General features: G+C 41.6%; 1 protein-coding gene across 1 annotated transcript in view; it reads right to left on the bottom strand.

Annotated features, from left to right (window-relative positions):
- The window catches only part of CCDC149 (coiled-coil domain containing 149), a 42,220-nt gene extending 31,520 nt beyond the window's left edge, over positions 1-10,700 (bottom strand). The window contains exons 1-2 of the mRNA XM_010155764.1: positions 10,545-10,700; positions 9,966-10,004 (exon numbers count right to left, since the gene is read on the bottom strand). Of these exons, the coding sequence (XP_010154066.1) occupies positions 9,966-10,004; positions 10,545-10,604 (99 nt within the window). The 5' untranslated portion in view covers positions 10,605-10,700. The remainder of the gene's footprint in view (positions 1-9,965; positions 10,005-10,544) is intronic.
- Between the last annotated feature and the right edge of the window lie 8,787 nt (positions 10,701-19,487).

Raw genomic sequence — 19,487 nt, 5'->3', positions numbered from 1 at the left:
CTGCTGAACAACCAGCCTAATTCCCCGCTACAGCTTCTGTAATTTGGAGCAGGAGGTTCAGAAGAAAGTAAGGTAAGTTTCCCAAGGTTTTGGAAGAGATTAAAGCATTTTTTAAACTACTGATAAACAAGAAGACTGCAAATAAGTAATTTGGGGGAAAGACTGTAATAGCAAAAAACCATAAATAGCCAATTATAGAGCTAAAATTAAGCTACCTCTAGTTTTATTTTCAAGAGAGCAATGAAAAACATTGATCAAGTATGCTTTGGTAGAATGACTTTTTTCCCCCCACACGATAAACAAATGTTAATAGTCATTCATATACTGGAATCAAGGAGCTTCAGAACACACTTAGTCAATGGTTTTGAGAGGTATTTCTTAATGGCTGCTTAAGGAAAGGAAACAAAGAAACCATGTTTGCTGACAATTGTGTTTAAACTGTGGCTACTGCTTAGATGCAACTTTTTCTTTTTTCAGTAAAGTTGAGTTCAGTTTCAGCTGAGTTTCAGTAAAGGCCATTCAACCACCAGACTGAGTTAGTTAAAACAAACCTGATTTGCACAAAACTTCCTGAAACAATTCTATTTATAAAGTCCCTTTTTATGATGAATTTGAACAACTCCTAACACTGCAAAATAGCACATAAAATTTCCACACCTGGGAAGAACTCAATCTCACTAATCAGTGTTTACAGCAGTAACACCAGGATTCTAGTAGTCTGTAGTCAAAACCCAGCTCCCAGTAAGCGCAAGAAAGGCATTACCATGCCTATACTAAATCTTCCTGCTCAGATTTATTTCCTTTAAAACCATTTCTCTGGGATTGCAATTCTGTGCTGAATTTTATTTGTCAGTCATATAAATGACTTAACGTGACAAAAACCTTTATACTTGAGACAGGGATTTTGGAAGAAACTTTAAACGAACAATTTCAGACACCAAAATAAAACAGCCTCGTTTAAGCATGGTAAGAGCATTACAATGAGCTAAGTATAGATCTGCTCCTTGATGCAAAGCTTCTATTATACTTCTGTTAAACTAAAACAACCAAGCTATGTCACAGAAGTAGTCTCCAGCAATTATTCATTTTCCTGGCTTAGAGGTTCCACACAACGTATAATTTAGATTGTTCCAAGTTTTAAAGGTTTGGCAAGACCTCATTAAAGCTCTCGGTTAAATGTGGATAGAAGGAGAAATACCTGCTTTTCAAAAGTGCCTTACTGGGCATAAAGAGAGCCAGCCAAGAGGATACGTTGAGTGACACCTGGACTTGGTACGATTTCTTTGGCATATATAAGAAAACAAACCATATGGTTGAAAGATGATAAAACTAACAATGGAGGACTGGCTTCGTGAACCTGTAAGCATGTATTTTTTGAGGAAAGGGGAGAAATCTATGCAAGGAAAAAAGCAATTCATTTTTCTACCTGGCAACTTCTTTTCAGTATTCACAGAACAAACACAGAATTCACTTCGAAATTCAAGACAAGTTACTTCAGCAGACAATAAAGCTCATATCATTTACCTGTGCAACAGAGAACAACCCTGAAAATTAGCCAAACTCAGCTTCTCTAGACTCAATTTCTTCAAGAGTTTCTTCTGATCCTGTGTGAAGCCTTAAAACCACGACTGTAATGGTCAGAGACTTCGCTGCTTTCACTCACACTACTCAAAACTAACTCCCAAGTACTGATGAAGAGAGATTTCTGAGCCGTGGGTAGTAGGAGGGAAAGACACAGAGGTCCATCCCGTTCTGCTGCCTTGCCTTGTCTTGCCTCTGCAACAACCTGCAGCAGTAGCAACTGTTTCTCCTACCCTATCTCAGTGCAACTGTTTGTAACATGAAGTAAGTCTCTGGTCCACTGCACGGTATCAGACAATCTTGCTAGAGCTCTGTCCACCTCTAACAACATTCAGCTTCCAGCAGGTATTCTTGAGCCTCTGCAGCATGACAAGGTGTTTGTTTTACATCCGTCTGTCATGGGCAGCTTGCATGTATCACAGAATCACAGACTATCTCAAGTTGGAAGATCTCATAAGGACCATCAAGTCCAGCTCCCTGCTCCTTGCAAACCTACCTAAAACTGAATCGTACGGCTAAAAGCATCATCCAGTCGCTCCTTGAACTGACAGGCTTGGTGCCGTGGCCACTGCCCTGGGGAGCCTGTTCCAATTGTACCTCTCAGTGAAGTACGATATGAGAGCGGTCCAAACCCCCACTTGCAGTACCAGGCACAAGAAACTCTCCCCATATTCATTTTTCCTCTGACCAAAAGCAAGCACAGCCATAGCCAACAATCCCACCAGAAGCTAGGAAGACAGGAGGAAAAGATCAGTGTGGGAGTGCAGAGCAGGAAGTGCCTACCTTTATTACATAGGAGGAAAAAAGCACCATAAATCAGAACAGAGAGTGTGAAAGAACATTTTTGGGATAGAAGGTGGAAGACAACCTTACTTTTAGCTACAGACGAGCATCTGAAACTACTTTTGAAAATACCTATAAATATTTATTAACACAAGCCAGTGAATACCTGTCAGACAGCAACAGATCTCTGCTCACTATTGACCCAAGAAGAAGGTGGAAAAAGCCGGAGTAACTCCAAACAGTGATCCCTGGCATTATGCAGTACACTTGAATTCGGCTCCTTTAACAATTTTGCAAATCTAGCCACACATACACACAGTGTTATTTTTCTTCACCACCACTTTAAAAATGATGGATAGTAACAGAGTCTTTAATATAGCTCTCAATTCTCTTGCACATAAATCTTATCCGACACTTTAAAAAAAAAGAATTTTTTAAAAAAAAAGGACTTTGTGCCTTTAGATACTGCCTGAAAAAGTACTTTGGCAAGGGTGAAGGGGGGGAAACTTCCAACATACCTTTACAGTTCAAAAACATTTAAAAATACAAACAAGCATTTCCATACTGCAGTTGCAGTCTTCCATGTTTCTTTCAGCCACGCCTTCAAACAAAGAACAACACTGAATTATAGAGCTGAGAGAGAAAAAAGTTTGATGAAACATTAAGCACACTTGATGGGTGTGACTGATAGCAAATTTAATTGCAGTTTCTCCTCCAGTGCATTCGTATGATTGAAGTGGCTGAATACCGAAAACCTGCTTTGCTTTCCAACTACCACTGTTCACTCTGAGGCAGAAGAACTGACAACCTCCCCTAGCACTAGTTTCCTTATGATAAAGAGCAAAAATTATTTTATTTTTCTCTAAGTTGAAAAACCATGCAGAGAAGACTTCTGAAATTATAAGTTGTGGACACACTAAACAAAATACACTTAGTATGGGTCATATTTCCCCACAGAAAAAATTAACAGCAAAAATTAAACCCTTGCCAAGCAGTCACTTGACGTAAAACAAGAGAAGAAGAAAACCCTCTCCCCTCCTCTGGGTATTTGCCACTCTGAGAACCAGGCAGGAATCCCACCGCTGAAGCACACCAGCCAAAACTTGACACGGCTCTGCAAAACAAGACAGACTCGCTTCAGAACACTCAGCAATCAGAATTTTTATGGAGCTGATTAATAGAACCAAAAAGCCATTTTAGCAGTAGGCATATAAAATGAATATATTTTCCCCCATTTTCAACCAGTGTTCTGTGTGCTGGATGAGCACAGTGTTGTACAGGACCAAACACCACCGAGCCAGACCCAGGGCATTTGCCAGAGGCTGACCAACATAATAAGGTTAGCATCAACTACAGACTCTTCTATGAGGCCGGTTTTTGCAAAGCAGCTTGTCAACATACACCTTAAGCAGCAACCAGGGGTGTCAGTATGAATTACCCGTATGATGAGCAGTTACTGGGTGGAAATTCCTTCACAGTGAAGGTTCAATAAGGTACTTGAGTCCCTCCATACTTCATATAGGCATTAAGGTTTTGCTGACAGCAGGTGAATGTAGTCAAAGAGAAATGATTCATTTGTACTTAGACAAAGACTACTATACTAGGATAGAAGATAAGATGGTTTCATTGGCTTGTTTTATCAGAAATATTTTAGCTGCTTTGAGATTTTAAAGAAAACAGACTTGGAGTTAATGCACAAAAAGAACCAAAATCCCTTAAATCTTTTGAGAGTTGTGACTAATCAACACAATATTTATCAAGAACCTTCAGGCGCAGGAGTGTGGACAAGAGTCACCCTACTCCATTAAGGTAAGACACAGCAGCTAGAGGAGATGTCGTACACATCAGGCCTGAACAGCTCTCCAAGTTTTAAAGAGGGACCATCAGATCTATTACAATCAGCATTCCTTCTCTCCCAGCCTCATGTTTTCTGCAGAACCCACATGCTGAAGAAACAACAGTGTCCCTTCACAAAGTACGACTCCTAGTGCACCCAAGTTTTAGGTTTTGCATACTGCCACCTGCACTATCAGTGGAACAGCAAATTTCAGCGTGCAGAAACCAAAAGGCTCTGGGAGCAGGCACATTTTGCAATATTGTTTTCTGATGCCTCGCCAGGGCAAATGATCTCACTGCTTTGCATCTGCTACCTCACGCTGTGAGAGTCCAACACATGCACCTACAAACCAGAGCGAAGTCCACGGGTCTGTTTGACACGTGCATAACGTTTCTCATCTTCAAACCCTCTGAGGAGAGAGGGAACCACACTGATCTTCACAGCATCCTCGGGAGACAAATAGAAAATGATTGCTTACCCCATAGGGTATTTTATCCAAAGATTTTATCTCACAGAACTCTGAATGCAGCTTTTGCAATTTAAGTGCAAGACCTGAAAAACTTCCCGAATTCAATTAATTAACAAGAAATAGCCACACTAGTCATTTTTCTGATGCTAACAAAACCAGTCATAAGGTAATCCCTGAAGTTTGTTTTGAAAGTGAATTGTGAGAGCTGGGTACTTTAAGCTAGAAGTGGAAGTGAAAGGGATCAAAATGGGTCCATTTGTGGTATGTCATGACACATTCCTGTCTGGAACCTCCAGTCCTTCAGATGTTCTGCTTGTCCCAAAATGCCACTCTCACAAACTCATTCATTAGCAGAAGTCAAGCTGTCTGACCAATGTCTCGCTGACTGGGTAGTGTGCTGCTGTGATGTCAAGGATCACTGAAGCAGTCAAGAGTCTTGGTTGGAATTAATCAACTTGGGACACCTCCAAACAACTGTATCAGAGTTAAGGACCACGACCTTCAGAAAAAACACACACAGGTTCTCCAATGAGACCTGCGTGGCAAAAAGAGCAGGTACACAGCTGTGCTCTCTACTAGGACTAAGTCACTGTTATAGAATCACGGAATGGTCTGGGTTGGAAGGGACCTTAAAGACCATCTAGTTCCAACCCCCCTGCCATGGGCAGGGACACCTTCCACTAGACCAGGTTGCTCAAAGCCTCATTCAGCCTGGCCTTGAACACTTCCAGGGATGGGGCATCCACAGCTTCTCTGGGCAACCTCTTCCAGTGCCTCACCACCCTCTCCATGAAGAACTTCTTCCTGATATCTAATCTAAACCTCCCCGCTCTCAATTTAAACCCGTTACCCCTTGTCCTGTCACTACAGGACAAAAGGGTAAAAAACTTACCCTTGTAAAAAGTCCCCCCCAGCTTCCTTGTAGCCCCTTCAGGTACTGGAAGGCTGCAATAAGGTCTCCCGGGAGCCTTCTCTTCTCCAGGCTGAACAAGCCCAACTCTCTCAGCCTGTCCCCATAGCAGAGGTGCTCCAGCCCTCTGAGCATCTTCGTGGCCTCCTCTGGACTCGCTCCAACTGGTCAATATCCTTCTGATGTTGAGGGTTCCACACCTGGACGCAGCACTCCAGGTGGGGTCTCACAAGAGCAGAGCAGAGGGGGAGAATCCCCTCCCTCGCCCTGCTGGCCACGCTTCTCTGGATACAGCCCAGGATACGGTTGGCTTTCTGGGCTGCCAGCACACACTGCCGGCTCATGTTCAGTTTTTCCTCCACCAGCACCCCCAAGTCCTTCTCCTCAGGGCTGCTCTCTATCCACTCTCCACCGAGCCTGTACTTGTATTTGGGATTGTTACGTTATGAGGCTCATTATTAGAAGCCTCACAGAGTGTTCTATGACCACATGACTCTCTCTAAAGCTCAACATCTACTTGGAAGACACAGGATCCCCTTGACTACATGAGGCAAAAGTATCTTTGCCAACAGGCTGGCTAACTTCATAAGGAGAGCTTTAAACTAGAAATTATGGGGTAGGGAACAAGGAGGCTTGAGAGAGAGTAGGCAAGCCAAGAACCTGGGATGATAGGAAGAGAAGGGACATCAGTTCACAAAGGGACTGAGCTGAAGTGTAATTCCTCTGAGCACGGGCATGTAAAGAAGGAAGCACCTGCAGAACAGCCTCTGGGTTGGGGAAGGTGCTCAAGCCTGTACTGTGCAACTGGCACACTTGGATGTCCCTTGGAGGCCTCTACTCCAATGCATGCAACATGGGGAACAAACAGGAGGAGTTTGAAGGCTGTGAGCAGTTACAGGGCTACAACCTCATTGGAATCATGCAGAAACGGTGGGATAGCTCATACAACTGGAATGCTGTGGTGGGGGAATACAGGCTCCTTAGGAAGGAGAGCAGGAAGGTGAGGAGTGGTGTTGCCCTTTATGTGACAGAGCAGCTGGAATGCACGAAGCCCTGCTTTGGAACAGGTCAGGAGTCAGCGGAGAGTTTTAGGGTCAAGATTAGTGGACAGATCAACATGTGTGCTGTTGTACTGGGTATCTGCTATGGATCTGATCAGGAAGAAGCAGTAGATAAAGCCTTCTTCACACAACTTGAAGAAGCTTCGGGTTCACAGGTCCTGGCCCTCATGAGGAACTTCAGCCACACCAATACCTACAGGTATCTAAATACCACCACCACCACCCCGACCCGTTTTACTGTGAGAGTGGTCAAATGCTGGATCAGATTGCCCAGAGAGGCTGTGGAGTCTCCATCCTTACAGATATTCAAAACCTGACTGGACATGGTCCTGGGCAACCTGCTCTAGGTGGCCCAGCTTAAGCAGGGGGATTGGGCTAGTTGATCTGAAGAGCTGCCTTTCCAGCTCAACCATTCTGTGATCTTGTGATGTTCAGCTCATTTCATTTGATTCCTCACACATTTAAAATGGTTGAATTCCTCACACATTTAAAATGGGGCATTGATATCCCATCCCTGGAAGTGTTCAAGGCCAGGCTGGATGAGGCTTTGAGCAACCTGGTCTAGTGGAAGGTGTCCTTGCCCATGGCAGGGGGGTTGGAACTAGATGGTCTTTAAGGTCCCTTCCAACCCAAACCATTCTATGATTCTAAAATACAAATATAAGCCCTCACCAGTAAAGATATGCATTGCGGATTTATTCTTGACACACAGCCCCACTGCAAACCCATTATCTCCAACTGAGCGGTCTCACTGAGATCAAATTAAGCAAAGCTTATTTAGGACTGTGGCCCAGCACAGTCATTTTCCTAACCATGCATTTTACTTCACCTTTGTTTATTCAAAGGATCTCATTTGTATTAGAAGAACTTCCATATCATACAGAAGGTCAAAAGGATTCACTGCACTATTGTTTCAACAACAAAGCTTCTCCCAAACTGAAGTTATAATGAAAATCTAGGTAATGTAGACAAAAATAATAATCAGTATCAATCAAGCTAGAAATCTCATCTATGTTTTTTTTCTTTAAGTTTCCCAGCATGGTGACACTGTCCAACAGATATCCAGTATTTGTTTGCCAATGTCATAAAAGTGTTCTGTATCCCAGCAAACGCATATACATGTGTACCACTGCAGAACGGCAGGATTTCTATTTACACAGGATGTACAACAGAGGCATTTTAACATGCCTTTCAAAACGGGGAGTGTCTGTTGTTTACCATCTTGGGTGAATTTTAACATCAAAATCAATTCTTCATTATTCCTATCCTCCTGAAACACTTCACCCCTCCTTTACTTATCCAAAAATTACCTTACACCTGACACCACAAGACATATTATAAAATGCTATTCAACCACAGAATATAATTGTGAATGTTTGGTAAGAGGGGCCAGGAAAGCACTGGCAGCTCACAGGCTGCAATAACGATACTGATGGTAAAACTGCAGGAAAAGAGATTTCAGTAGCACAGTTTCTCATTTCCTGCTTTTGGTGGTCAGCAGGTGATACACATAGGGCAATCTTTGGATTACACCAGGGATGTGTACCACTGCACACACAGCTTTGAGAGGGAAAACACTGCGGAGCATTGCATGTTAAGATACCTTTAAGTAACACCAATTTTACAAAAACACATTCTGAGTTAACTGCTTGCTGATAGAAATTGCCTGGTTACATGGTATTGCCATACAAAACAAGAAAATTCTGTTGCAAAAAAGGGAGAGAAGGCACAGTGTGGAAAACAAGATATTTTAAGAAGTCACAAATTGTAATTGATAATAAAGGTGAAAAATGAAGAGATCAGAAAGCAGCAATTCCAGCCCACCTACTACATTTAATGTTCTAGATTGTTCTATTCAACAATAATTTCTCAGTTGCAGTAAAGAAACATAACAGAGAGCAAATTGTTCAGCATATCATGTTTTCATCTCATTTCTGACCGCGAGACCAGCACGCACTCTTGCACCACAAAAAATTCATTAGAGGATCAGGGTTTCTGTTTTTATAAAGTGACGGAGGTCACAAATTTCTCCCCGCAGTCAACTAGGCTTCTGGGCAAAAAGGGGATGGAAAAAGTGCACAAGAGCACAGAGAACTTCATTCTTTCTTAGATGAGAAAATGTTAAGACATGTATGTACAGTAATAAAGGAAAAATGTCCATAACTTTATTATTCTTTGATGCATTTCTCAAAGCAAAACTATACTCTTCCGCAGAAAGGTTACCCTAACTACTCCAGACTACCCACCTTTGTTCCAGACACACTTCTCGGGAAAATGAAAACTCAAGTAGCACACTAACAGTCTGTAACTGTCCAACCTAAAGTATGTATTGTCCTTGGGGAAGACCTATAAATGACCCCATTTGAGAACAAGATTTTCTTCCTTTCACTGTTAACCCAGCATGAATATCTAACTTCCTCAGAAAAAGAGACTCCTACCTAGTTTATTAAATAGCTTTCCAGGCACTTACCATGATAAGATTTGCCAAAACTTAATATATCACAGCTTCTGAATTTAGACCGTATTTTCCCAGTATTTTAGAAGCATCAGATCTATTTTGTTTTGAAAGGTGGGAGACAAGTCAGAACAACATCCATGGGATGGCAAATCTCCCTTCCTACTTATCTCTGTAATGACCCATATACTGCATGGGTTTTTTCCCCCCTTTAAATTGTATACTGTTCAGCTCCAGTTTTAGTAGTCAGAATGCAAAAACCTGTATCTGGTCATAAACTTTTATTAGAACTCTGTTGAAATAACAGAGTTTCAAATAAATTATGCTAAATAATGAGGACGTTAAATGATTCTACACTGAGCCACTGACTTCCTGGCAGCTATTTGTTTAAGTGCCTGAAGGAGTAATTATATTGCCTCTGAAATTTTTCCTAATATCCAATATAAAACTCCCCTGGTACAACTTGAGGCCATTTCCTCTCATCCTCTCTCTTGTCACTTGGGAGAAGAGACCAACACCCACCTCGCTACAACCTCCTTTCAGGTAGCTGTAGAGAGCGATCAGGTCTCCCCTGAGCCTCCTCTTCTCCAGGCTAAACAACCCCAGTTCCCTCAGCTGCTCCTCACAAGACTTGTGCTCAGTCTCAGGTGAACATAAAAGCAACAGTCATATATCCTAATTAATGATAGTTCAGATATTTCAGAGTGAAACACGTTTAGACAAAAGCACAAGAAGCCACAGTTTAAAGACTGAGCTTTTCAACAGACAGAAATGCTTTCTTTTTACCAGATGTCTCAGTTAATATTTTCACACTTTTGCAAAGTACTTCTGCAGCAGATAAATAATGTCAACTGAAAAATAAATCCTACCTGTTTCCTCTTTTCAGGCGGAAGGGATGGATCCCCATCCTACAAATAAATGGACATATTTTATTGAAAACTTATTTCTGAAGCCAGCAACTATATTAACTTTGTGGATCAAATTTTAAAACACATATTTTAACTAAAATGTTATCAAAATTTTTGTAAAATAATGCATCTTGATTAATACCAGCAATATTAATTTGAACTCAAAAAACTGTCTAAGGCTGAAGATTTGTTTACATTTCTAGAACAGCAGGTCATTACAAATTTATGTTGCATTATTTTTCATAACGGTACATTAAGTTGCTGTGGAATAATAACGCCGCAGTCAGTTTTTAAATGGAATTATGACTGAAACTAATTTCCGGAGAGCACGCACTGTCTTTCTGTGTCTTATATAACAGGCACTACCTCACCAACGCGGAACAAATGAGTAATAATATGATCAGGGCTGTACAGCTGCAGGACTACTGTAAACAAGTACCTAGACATTTTTACAGCAGTCATCATGGACTTCTTTCCTTTTCTTTTTTTTGAGGTTCACCCTTATCCCCCAGTTAAGAGTATTCATGAAGAACAACCTACAATCAGCTCCCGGTACTTCTTTTTCAGAGACTGGTGTCGTTCCCGCAACTGGTTAGCCATAAGCTTGTACTGGTCTCTCTCTTGTTGACAGGTGTCCAGCTCTTTGGAAAGGATTAACAACGCCTCCTTTTTACTTTCAAGCTTCCTTTTGCACACCAGGTACTGTAGAAGACAAAAAAACCATAATTGTAACAAGCCATTTCTACCCCAGCTAGTACTGGACTCAAGAGGCTCAAGTTTTTCTCTGAGAAGACGGAGGAAAACTCTCTGCACGAGATCAAAATCTGCCACAAGTCACCTTAGCTTAATAATAACAATCATGGGAAAGAATTCTGTTGTATCAGAAGCCTGAAATCCATTTGTAAAGGCCACATGTTCGCCTTACCACCGTGAGCTACAAAAATTCAGCAATTCAAGTTTCTTCTCTTTTTCCTGATATGAAATAGTGTGAAGAACCTCACAATCCAATCCGCAGCTCTGGGAAGGTTGCTAGAAGGAAGAAGCCTTTGCAAGCTCCCTTTTCTACCTGCGTCTGCAATACCCAGCTCTCACTTAGCAACCAGCTTTTCCCACCTCATTCTCCTTCCCCTCCTCCTCCCTCCAGCTACCAGGGATGTCCTCTGAGCTCAGCCTCCCACCCGGACAGTGAAACAGGACCATGTTACAGCAGAAGGGGTAGCACGAGTGGCAACCAAAATTTACCTTGAGTCTGAAGCAATTACAGTGTGACACCCTACGGGCACAGGTAACAGACACCAATTCAGCTGTGATCCCATACACACATCCTTGCTGAGTGAAAAGAATGGGAAATAATGGAGGAATATTGCAAACACCTGAATAGGGAGGGAAGGCAGAGGTGAGCCTTCCCCTCCAGCCACCACCGCTTATGTGTAGGGCTCATGCACAAGACAAAGCAGAACTTGCAAATCTTAGCTGCAAGACTAGTCTGATCTGCTTCATTGCCCTGCCCTAGCAAGAGGAAGAGAGAGTAACGCGTGTGCCACCCCTCCCTGCCGCGGCTGAACCTTACGTATCAGAAGTTTCAGGCAACTTTTTTCACTTAACGCGATGTTCAATCAGCAGATTCTTCTCACCCATCACTTGACACTGCTCATGCTAAAGCATTTATTTCTATTTCTGATGTTACTCACCTAAGACATGGCACTAAATACTTTCGGAACGTGCTCTGCAAGAGACCAAATATCACAGCAGTCATGAAAACAATTTATAGTTTCATTATATACTCTGACAAGAATACTTTGTCATTGTGGGCTCTTGCACAAAGCGAGAGCATCAGCACTTCCATACTGTTCAAGTCAGTGCTGTTCTTTGGGACAAAAATCATTACTCGCAGGTACTATTTGCTTGGAATTGACTTTGTTAACCTCAATTTCAAGTCAATGAGAAAGGGAAAGCGAGTTGGGTATGTTAGTGCAGCCAACGTTTTCCAAAAATAGTAGAAACTCAGTTGCAAAAAAGCAGAAAGGGAATGAGAAAAGCAATTCCAAGAAGGGTTTGAACTCTCAAAAAGGACACTTCCACCTTGGATTAATTTTATTTCTGGCAATACTGAAGTTGAAATCCTGCCGTAAATTTTCTGGATTATGGTGCCTTGGCATCAACAAAGGCAACTGTACCTATGTACTTATGTCCTTACTGATACCTTACACAAATGTCAAGTCCACTGATAAAGCACTGAAAGGCATCAGAAGCTCAACTTGAACACTGTCAGCAAATGATTACAGTGACAGGGTAAACTGCTTCAAACTTGATAAAATAATTCCTACCCTTACGGTGACATATTTGCCTCTGACAGTCTCCCTTCTTTTTTTCCACTTCCATCTCACAGCTTAGTCAATTCTGAAACATGCCCTCACTAAATTGTTTTTAAGTACTAATAATGTGATACAGTAATTGCAAATAAAAACAAACATCACACTCACTTTAAAAAACACCAACAATTCAAACCCCTGAACCGAGTCGTCTGCCCTGTCTCTTTAACCACCAGGAAGAACGAAGCTGGCCCATCCACCCAACGCCTACGCGGAGCAGAACTGTACAGTGTACACAGCGGGAGGGGAGCAAAGCCAAACATCTCGCTCTGGGATACCCACAGCGGCAGCAGGTGCCTCTGGGCCTTGCCACGAGCGCTGGGATATGACACAGCGTACGAGGGAGTCGGAAGCTAAGTGGAGCAGGTGGGTAAGACTATAAAAAAATAATACTCATCAGGCAGGAAATGCAGACCGAGTGCTAAACAAATCTCGCTTCTGCCATGAGTCACAGCTCTCCACAAAGGACACAGTCAAAGCATAAAAAAAAGGCTTCACCTTTCGCAGCAGCACTGGCGGGGGAACTGAGGATAATGAACCATAAACAGAGTGTGGGGACAGTTGTGTTCAGGGTCTAAATGAAAAGGAATTATGATCTCCTCCTTGTTTAAAGTATATTTTAACTTGATGAGTTATATACTGATGAAGGTATGGAAGAAAGGGGCTTGGCATCTCTCATCAATGTACTGTTTGGATTTTACAATAAAAATGACCACCTAGAAGACTTTTTGAAGCCATTTTTGCCTTTTGCATATACTGACCTCCCCAAATAAATGGGATAAGTACAGTAATAATGTATAGCGATTTGCTTCCATGGGCTTATGGTATAAGAAACAATAAAGCCACAGCATTTCTGTGGAATTTGACTATTCAACAGAGCTTTGTGTCAAATTTCCATTACCATTTTTGAAGGAAAAACAAATTATACAAAGACAGACCTCAAAGAGGTTACTCAGTATGTATGCTTCTGAATGTTTAAAAAAAAAAAAAGTACTAATAATAGCCATCAACTGTCCTAACAACTGTACACCAGAAATGAATTCTAGCCAGGGAAACAACTGAGTCCCACCAACAATTTCCCATATATGGGCAAAATTGGTATGCTACCAAAAGGAACATCAGAGTTTAATGGTCTTTTTGGAGCAATGCAAGCAATAAGGAACATTTTCTCATAGAGTTTGAGAAAAAGCATTCAGTAGGTGCTTCTGGCCTTCATGTAGAGATTTCTTCCTCTGCAACTGAAGGAAAGCCTACGTCTCATGTACTACCAGCAAGACAAACAAGTGAATTGTTACGCACTACAGTTATTACAAAGTATTCTTTTTGTCTTTTGCTTCTTATTAATTGATGTTCCAAAATAATCTTAGAGTTAACCAAGAACCAGCTGCTATACTTTCAATCTAACAGCTACAATGTACAACTTTTCCTATCTGTCTAGTGACTTTTATCTACCAATTCACTGCTATCTGCAATAAAGCAAATTACAATTGCTACAAGGCAGATCATAATAATTAAAGGAATATATATGACATCCTACATTACTGCCTGAACTGCTTTACAGCCAGATAACTACTTTAGTGAAATTGAGTAAAAAGTGACTGACATTACAGGAGAGTGTAACTGCTCCAAGGTGACCCTCCACATCGAGCACTTACTATTTGTCCATTGCTATTTTTAGTGACAAATCTGGATAGATCTCATTAACAACGGCGTAGACATGGTCTAATAATCTGATGAAGCAGGGACACTGTCAAGGTTTTAGACTTTCTTTTTTTAAACCAACAAACACACTGAATTCCTATCACAAAATAATTCATCTTAAATTTTAGCAAATTACTGGCCTATACTTGGGTATTTAATAGCAGTTAGTTTCAAGAAGGAAAATATCTAAGTTTCTGAGGGTAAAAGTAGAGATACTATCTTCAAACTGTGCTTTGGTATCACCGTGTATCATATTCTGCATTCTCTCAACACTCTGGGACCTAGTATCCTTCCAAATGCCAATGGGCCACCACACTGTACGCGGGCCTGGAAACTTATTGTCCACCATGCTCTCAGAGAAACCATGAACTCTACTCACCATCTCTTGGACAAGAGATCCAAGCCTTATGTTTTATCAAATGTCTCCTCACTGTACTCCTGGAGGCAATTTTGTTGTGGACATGACAACCTGAGGAGTCCCAAAATTCATTGCAACGTCAGTATTCAGGGTGTTTGTTGACTGTGTTTCAGGAACGTTGCTCCCCTTGACTTCATGTTAAGCTGTCTAACTTCTCTGAAAGAGCCAAGCTCTCAAACCCAAAGAAATACACAATTACTGGCCACTTGCTTGTCATCTCATGTCCTCGTCTCTGATAAAACCTGAGACAATGCCATGTCCTTGGTTTTATCCCACCATATCAACTCTGCTTTTCCTGCCAGCCAGCACTCGCTCCACTTGCTAACTCCTGATGGCTGAAACACAAAGCAGGTTGGTACCATTCACTGATGATGTAAGTGATATAAGCAGTTGCCCAGAACACCATGCCTTGTCCTGATGAAAGTATTACATCACACTATCCTCCCTTGTCATTTAGGAATTACCATAATTTGATTTGATTAGTCAAAATAACACTGTTTTGCAATGTGGCCCAGCTCTTAAAAGTTTAGTATGCTGTGCATCAGATTACATTATTAATTTCTCCATGTTTGGTCCTCAGTATCCCTGTGGGTATCTTAGTCCCGCCTGGAACATGGAAACAAGAGAAGCAAACACTTGTTTTGCTGCCCGAAAGCTCAGCATGCAGGTTTCCAAGGCACCTCTCCCATAGCTCCCGAGAACTTTGGAGAACAGTAAGTCACAGCACCAGCTCTTTTAGCCTTTTTCCTTCCTTTGCCGAATGACAAAGGCATTACCATGCCAACCCAATCACCCAAGGACCTCAGAGCATCCACTCCACTTTGTTCTTCCCCACAGTCACTGGCATTTGCCCGTGTTTAGAAAAGCTCTAAAATTAGTGGCTCCAAAGCCTGTCAGGTCCCCTCATATAGGTTTGGTGACTACATGTTCCCTCTCAGTTTAAAAAGGCAAGGTGACAGAAAGCTAGAGAGATATTATAAATGTGAAAATCTCACTCATTTTCCTTCCTCTTCTCTCCTGTCCACATAAAAAAAAAAAAAGTGTGCACCCAATGGGAAAGGTATGCTCTGCCAATTATAAGTAGGTTAGGTTTCTCACTCTTTCTCAGAATTCACGTCTGGAACACTTAGTTATTTCAACTAGAGCTACTGCTCAGTAGTTGCACATTTGATAAATAATTCCCCAAAACTCTTTCTCCAAGATGTAATTTGGTAATTACTAGACAAGGGATCTCAAGAGCACAAGCATATCACTTCCCCCTGTGGTGCCAAAGACCATCCACAGTTAACAATCAAGAAATAGCCTCTGGAGTATGGCAAATTAAATGGAGACTAAATTTCTTCAAACTAATTTTAGGAGGCACATTCACATATGAGTAGCTGTAAATAGCATACAGCAAAGGCTCTATCGTTGGGAAAGAGAAGCATTTTGACATTGGACTTAATTCTAGAAGTTGGCAAATCTGAGGGAGAACCTAGCAGAAAGGACAGAGGACAACCACTCTAGTCTTACGGGTTTCCTAGGAAACCTTTCTTGCTTCCAGTAGAAAACACCGCCAAAAGTACATGTTCTCCGAGCAGTATTAAATTAGGACTGGTGCCAACTCTGAATGAAGTGAATGGAATCATACTCACTGACTTCAGCAGAAAGGAGACCGAACCCGTAGAAGTCAGCTCTCTAAAGCAAGGACAAAGGTGGTCTTGCAGATCATGTAAAAGTGGTTTTTCCCCACCACACATCATATCCCAGCACTGTTCAACTCATCCCACCACCCCAAGATCATGCTACCACCTACTACCTTCTCCATCACTGATTCTGCCATCATTCTCAGATCAAATGATTCCAAGACAGATTACACGGAATTCAGGCAAAAACTGAAATCACACCCTTCTCCAAAGCAGAACATACAGTGCTGGAAGCTCCTACAGCCTTTCAAAAAGAATCCCCCAACTACCCTCAAACAAAGTTCAGCTATCATGTTTTTCATTCATATTTATGGGATTTAGTTATATCTCCCTGATAAGGACAGAAAAACTGAGCCACTAAGCAGTTGACTCACATGAGTTTGTGTAAGTCAACAGTTAAGCACATCCATAAACACGGCTGTCGGGCTAAAAAGTAAGTATGGCCATTTTAGAACAATTAAAAGCAAACAAACAAAACTTAGCCACAAAGATTTTGGTGACTAAAATTATTTTCAATAGTTCTGTTCTCTTCTACGAAGAGTACAGTATAGCCACCTTTCCAAGACCGCTTCCTAGCGGTGCACTCAGCAAAGCAACTAATAGCTGTCACACTTTCCTCTTTTCATCCTCTTCCAGATGGCAGAGGTATTTCCTTTGCACCAAGGATTTTTTTTTTTTGAATGAGACATTCAAAGGCAAGTTCAAACGAATGGGCTGTACTCTTGGGATAGTATTTTGAGATTTATGAAGATCACTCATCTCTGGAGGACTCAGGCCACCATCTCAGTCCAGCCAGCCAGCAAGTTCTTGCTATGGTTCAGTTCCACTTGTGTCAAACAGGCAGTTATTGACCAGGCCTTCATCCTACAGCTTTACACAGGCTTTTAAATATCCCAAGCATGAGTCATTCAGTGAGGTAACTGTCAGACAAAAACACAGACTCCAAGCAAAAAATTGTGTGGTAACCCACCAGAGACTTTTTAAATATATTCATCCACCATTGATACTTGAACTCTGCTAAAGAATGTGCAAAACATGTGGATTCTCACTCCTGAAGCTTGTTCTTCTGTATTCAGTTTGCAAGATTATCAGTGGAAATAATGACTCTTTCTGCTCCTTCAGCGTTTGCCAAGTTGGCTTTGTCCCAGTATTCCTTCCTACACCATCCTATTCAGAGTTAGTTTAAAGCATGTTCAAGGTGCAAAGACTGTCATACCAAGTGCACGCTAGGCCTGAAATGCACATGGCTGTAGAGTAAGTGGAAAACTACATAAACACGGAGGCAAAGAACAAGCAACAAGTTGTGATGAGCGTAATAAAAACAGGGAAAGAAGTGAAAAAGTACAGAGCAAAATGCACTGAAATGGAACAAAAGTCGAAGGAAAAAAGTGTACATCCAAAACAAGACTGGAACACACCAAAAACACCAAGCATGCCTTTTATCTAACGAAGAATGAAAACACAAGCTATAAAAATACACAGCTGTGTGTAAAAGTGTTTCTGTATGTATACATAAGGATGAAAAATGCATTCTAACACTTTTTCTAACACCTACAAAACCAGACTTTTAAAAATATTACAGTTGCTTTGACGAGTAGTTCAACTACACCTAGCTTTCAAATTTGGAGGACTGAGCTTGTGGAAATCAAAAAGAACATGAGCATGGATCTGAACCCACCAGATTCTGGTCTTTTATACCAAGATTTTGAACCCCATTCTATGTTTTAGCTGTCCAGCATCAGCAATATGAGACTGTTTGTTTAGAGCTACCATGTCTTTTCCTCCCAATGTTATCTTACACTTTGAAAGCACTTCAAAACACATAAGGAACAAAACTTAAATTGCTTAGCAGACCCTGAAGCAAAGAGGCCTGCAGAAGCTCTGTACCACTCAGGGATACAGTAAACCAGAAAAACTTATTACAAGTTACTTCAGAACCTGGAGCCACTTTCTCACAAACCCATTATGACATTGGAGTTAATCACACAAAGTTAATCATAACAGCCAAAGGAAGAGGAAGGCAAGAGGGAAGCCTATACACTGGCAGCATGTGCTACAGAATTCAAAAAGATAAACAAGCTGTAAGCCTGCTGTGGGAACAGAGAGAAAGGAAGGAAAAATGGAATATAAATCACTAGACCTGTAATTGTTCCTGAAAAAAAAAAAAAAAAGAAATTATATGTATGCTTAAGTATTTGCAAGAATAGAGCTTGGCACAGTCATTAAACTTCACTGCAATCAAGAAGGCTCTAAACCAGAAATAAGCGATCCATGTCAGGATTCAGTTTTTAAGTTAAATCGTATCAAAAGTAAAAAGGGGTCAAAAGTAATTCTAAATTACTTTTTAGAGCCAAGAATAGGGACATTTCCTTGAATGCACCTCATGAATTGTCTCTCTTACCCTTCCCTGCCATGTGACACCACTCCCAAATTAAACTCCATTTGGGAACGGAGATGTCAGATCCAACATTGCACGATAAGGATACTGCTAAAAGCACACTTTTCATTTTCTTCTGGATTATTTTGTATTGCAAGCACTGTGTGCACAGGTCAACTCCAGTTCTGGATGTACTGTACTAGGACAGATCTGGGCCCACAGAAACTACCAGGAAAAGTCACAGGTTCAGGACTCTGAACTCATGCATCTTTCTGACAGGTCAGGGCCTTCATGCTCACGTAAGGTAACAGAGGCCAAGCTCTCCTGAAATCAAAGGAATTCACCTGTGTGCACGATACTCTAGGACAGCAGATTCTGTCAGGTCGATCTAGGCCCATACCACTGCTACGTAAGTTTTATTTGCTAGCTGGAATCATAAAAATAGTATTTTTATAGTTATGCAAAAGAAATGGAATGCAAAATGCAATGCAAAACTCCACATTCCAACCTACTTCAAACTTCACGGTTGTCCCCATTAATCAGACTTGACTTTGCTGCTACTACTTTTAAGTTATACTGACCTCAAGCTGTTTTGAGTTTGCTAACTTACCCAACACGAAAATGCGTACCTGTAAACACTGTGGATCTTTTCATGTGGGTGTAGTAGGTAACACATTTTTCTACTCTGGTAACCTGAGAATCCTGCACCTGTTGAAGCTCAGGCCACTGTGCTAGTATATCTTTCTCTCCCATTTTGTAGATTGAACCGGGGGTCTCAAAACCCTTTCATTCGTGATTCAAGCGACTTAAGAAAACACAGCATACGCCAGAAGAGCGAGCTCGGCGGAGCATACGCCGGCTGCCCCGGGCAGGCTGCAGTGCCGCCCGACCTCCCCGGCGCTGGCAGCAGGGCCAGGCCCGAGGCCGCAG

Source organism: Eurypyga helias, unplaced genomic scaffold (assembly GCF_000690775.1).
Source record: "Eurypyga helias isolate BGI_N326 unplaced genomic scaffold, ASM69077v1 scaffold18217, whole genome shotgun sequence".
Taxonomy (NCBI): domain Eukaryota; kingdom Metazoa; phylum Chordata; class Aves; order Eurypygiformes; family Eurypygidae; genus Eurypyga; species Eurypyga helias.
This window is presented reverse-complemented; position numbering and strand designations above follow the sequence as displayed.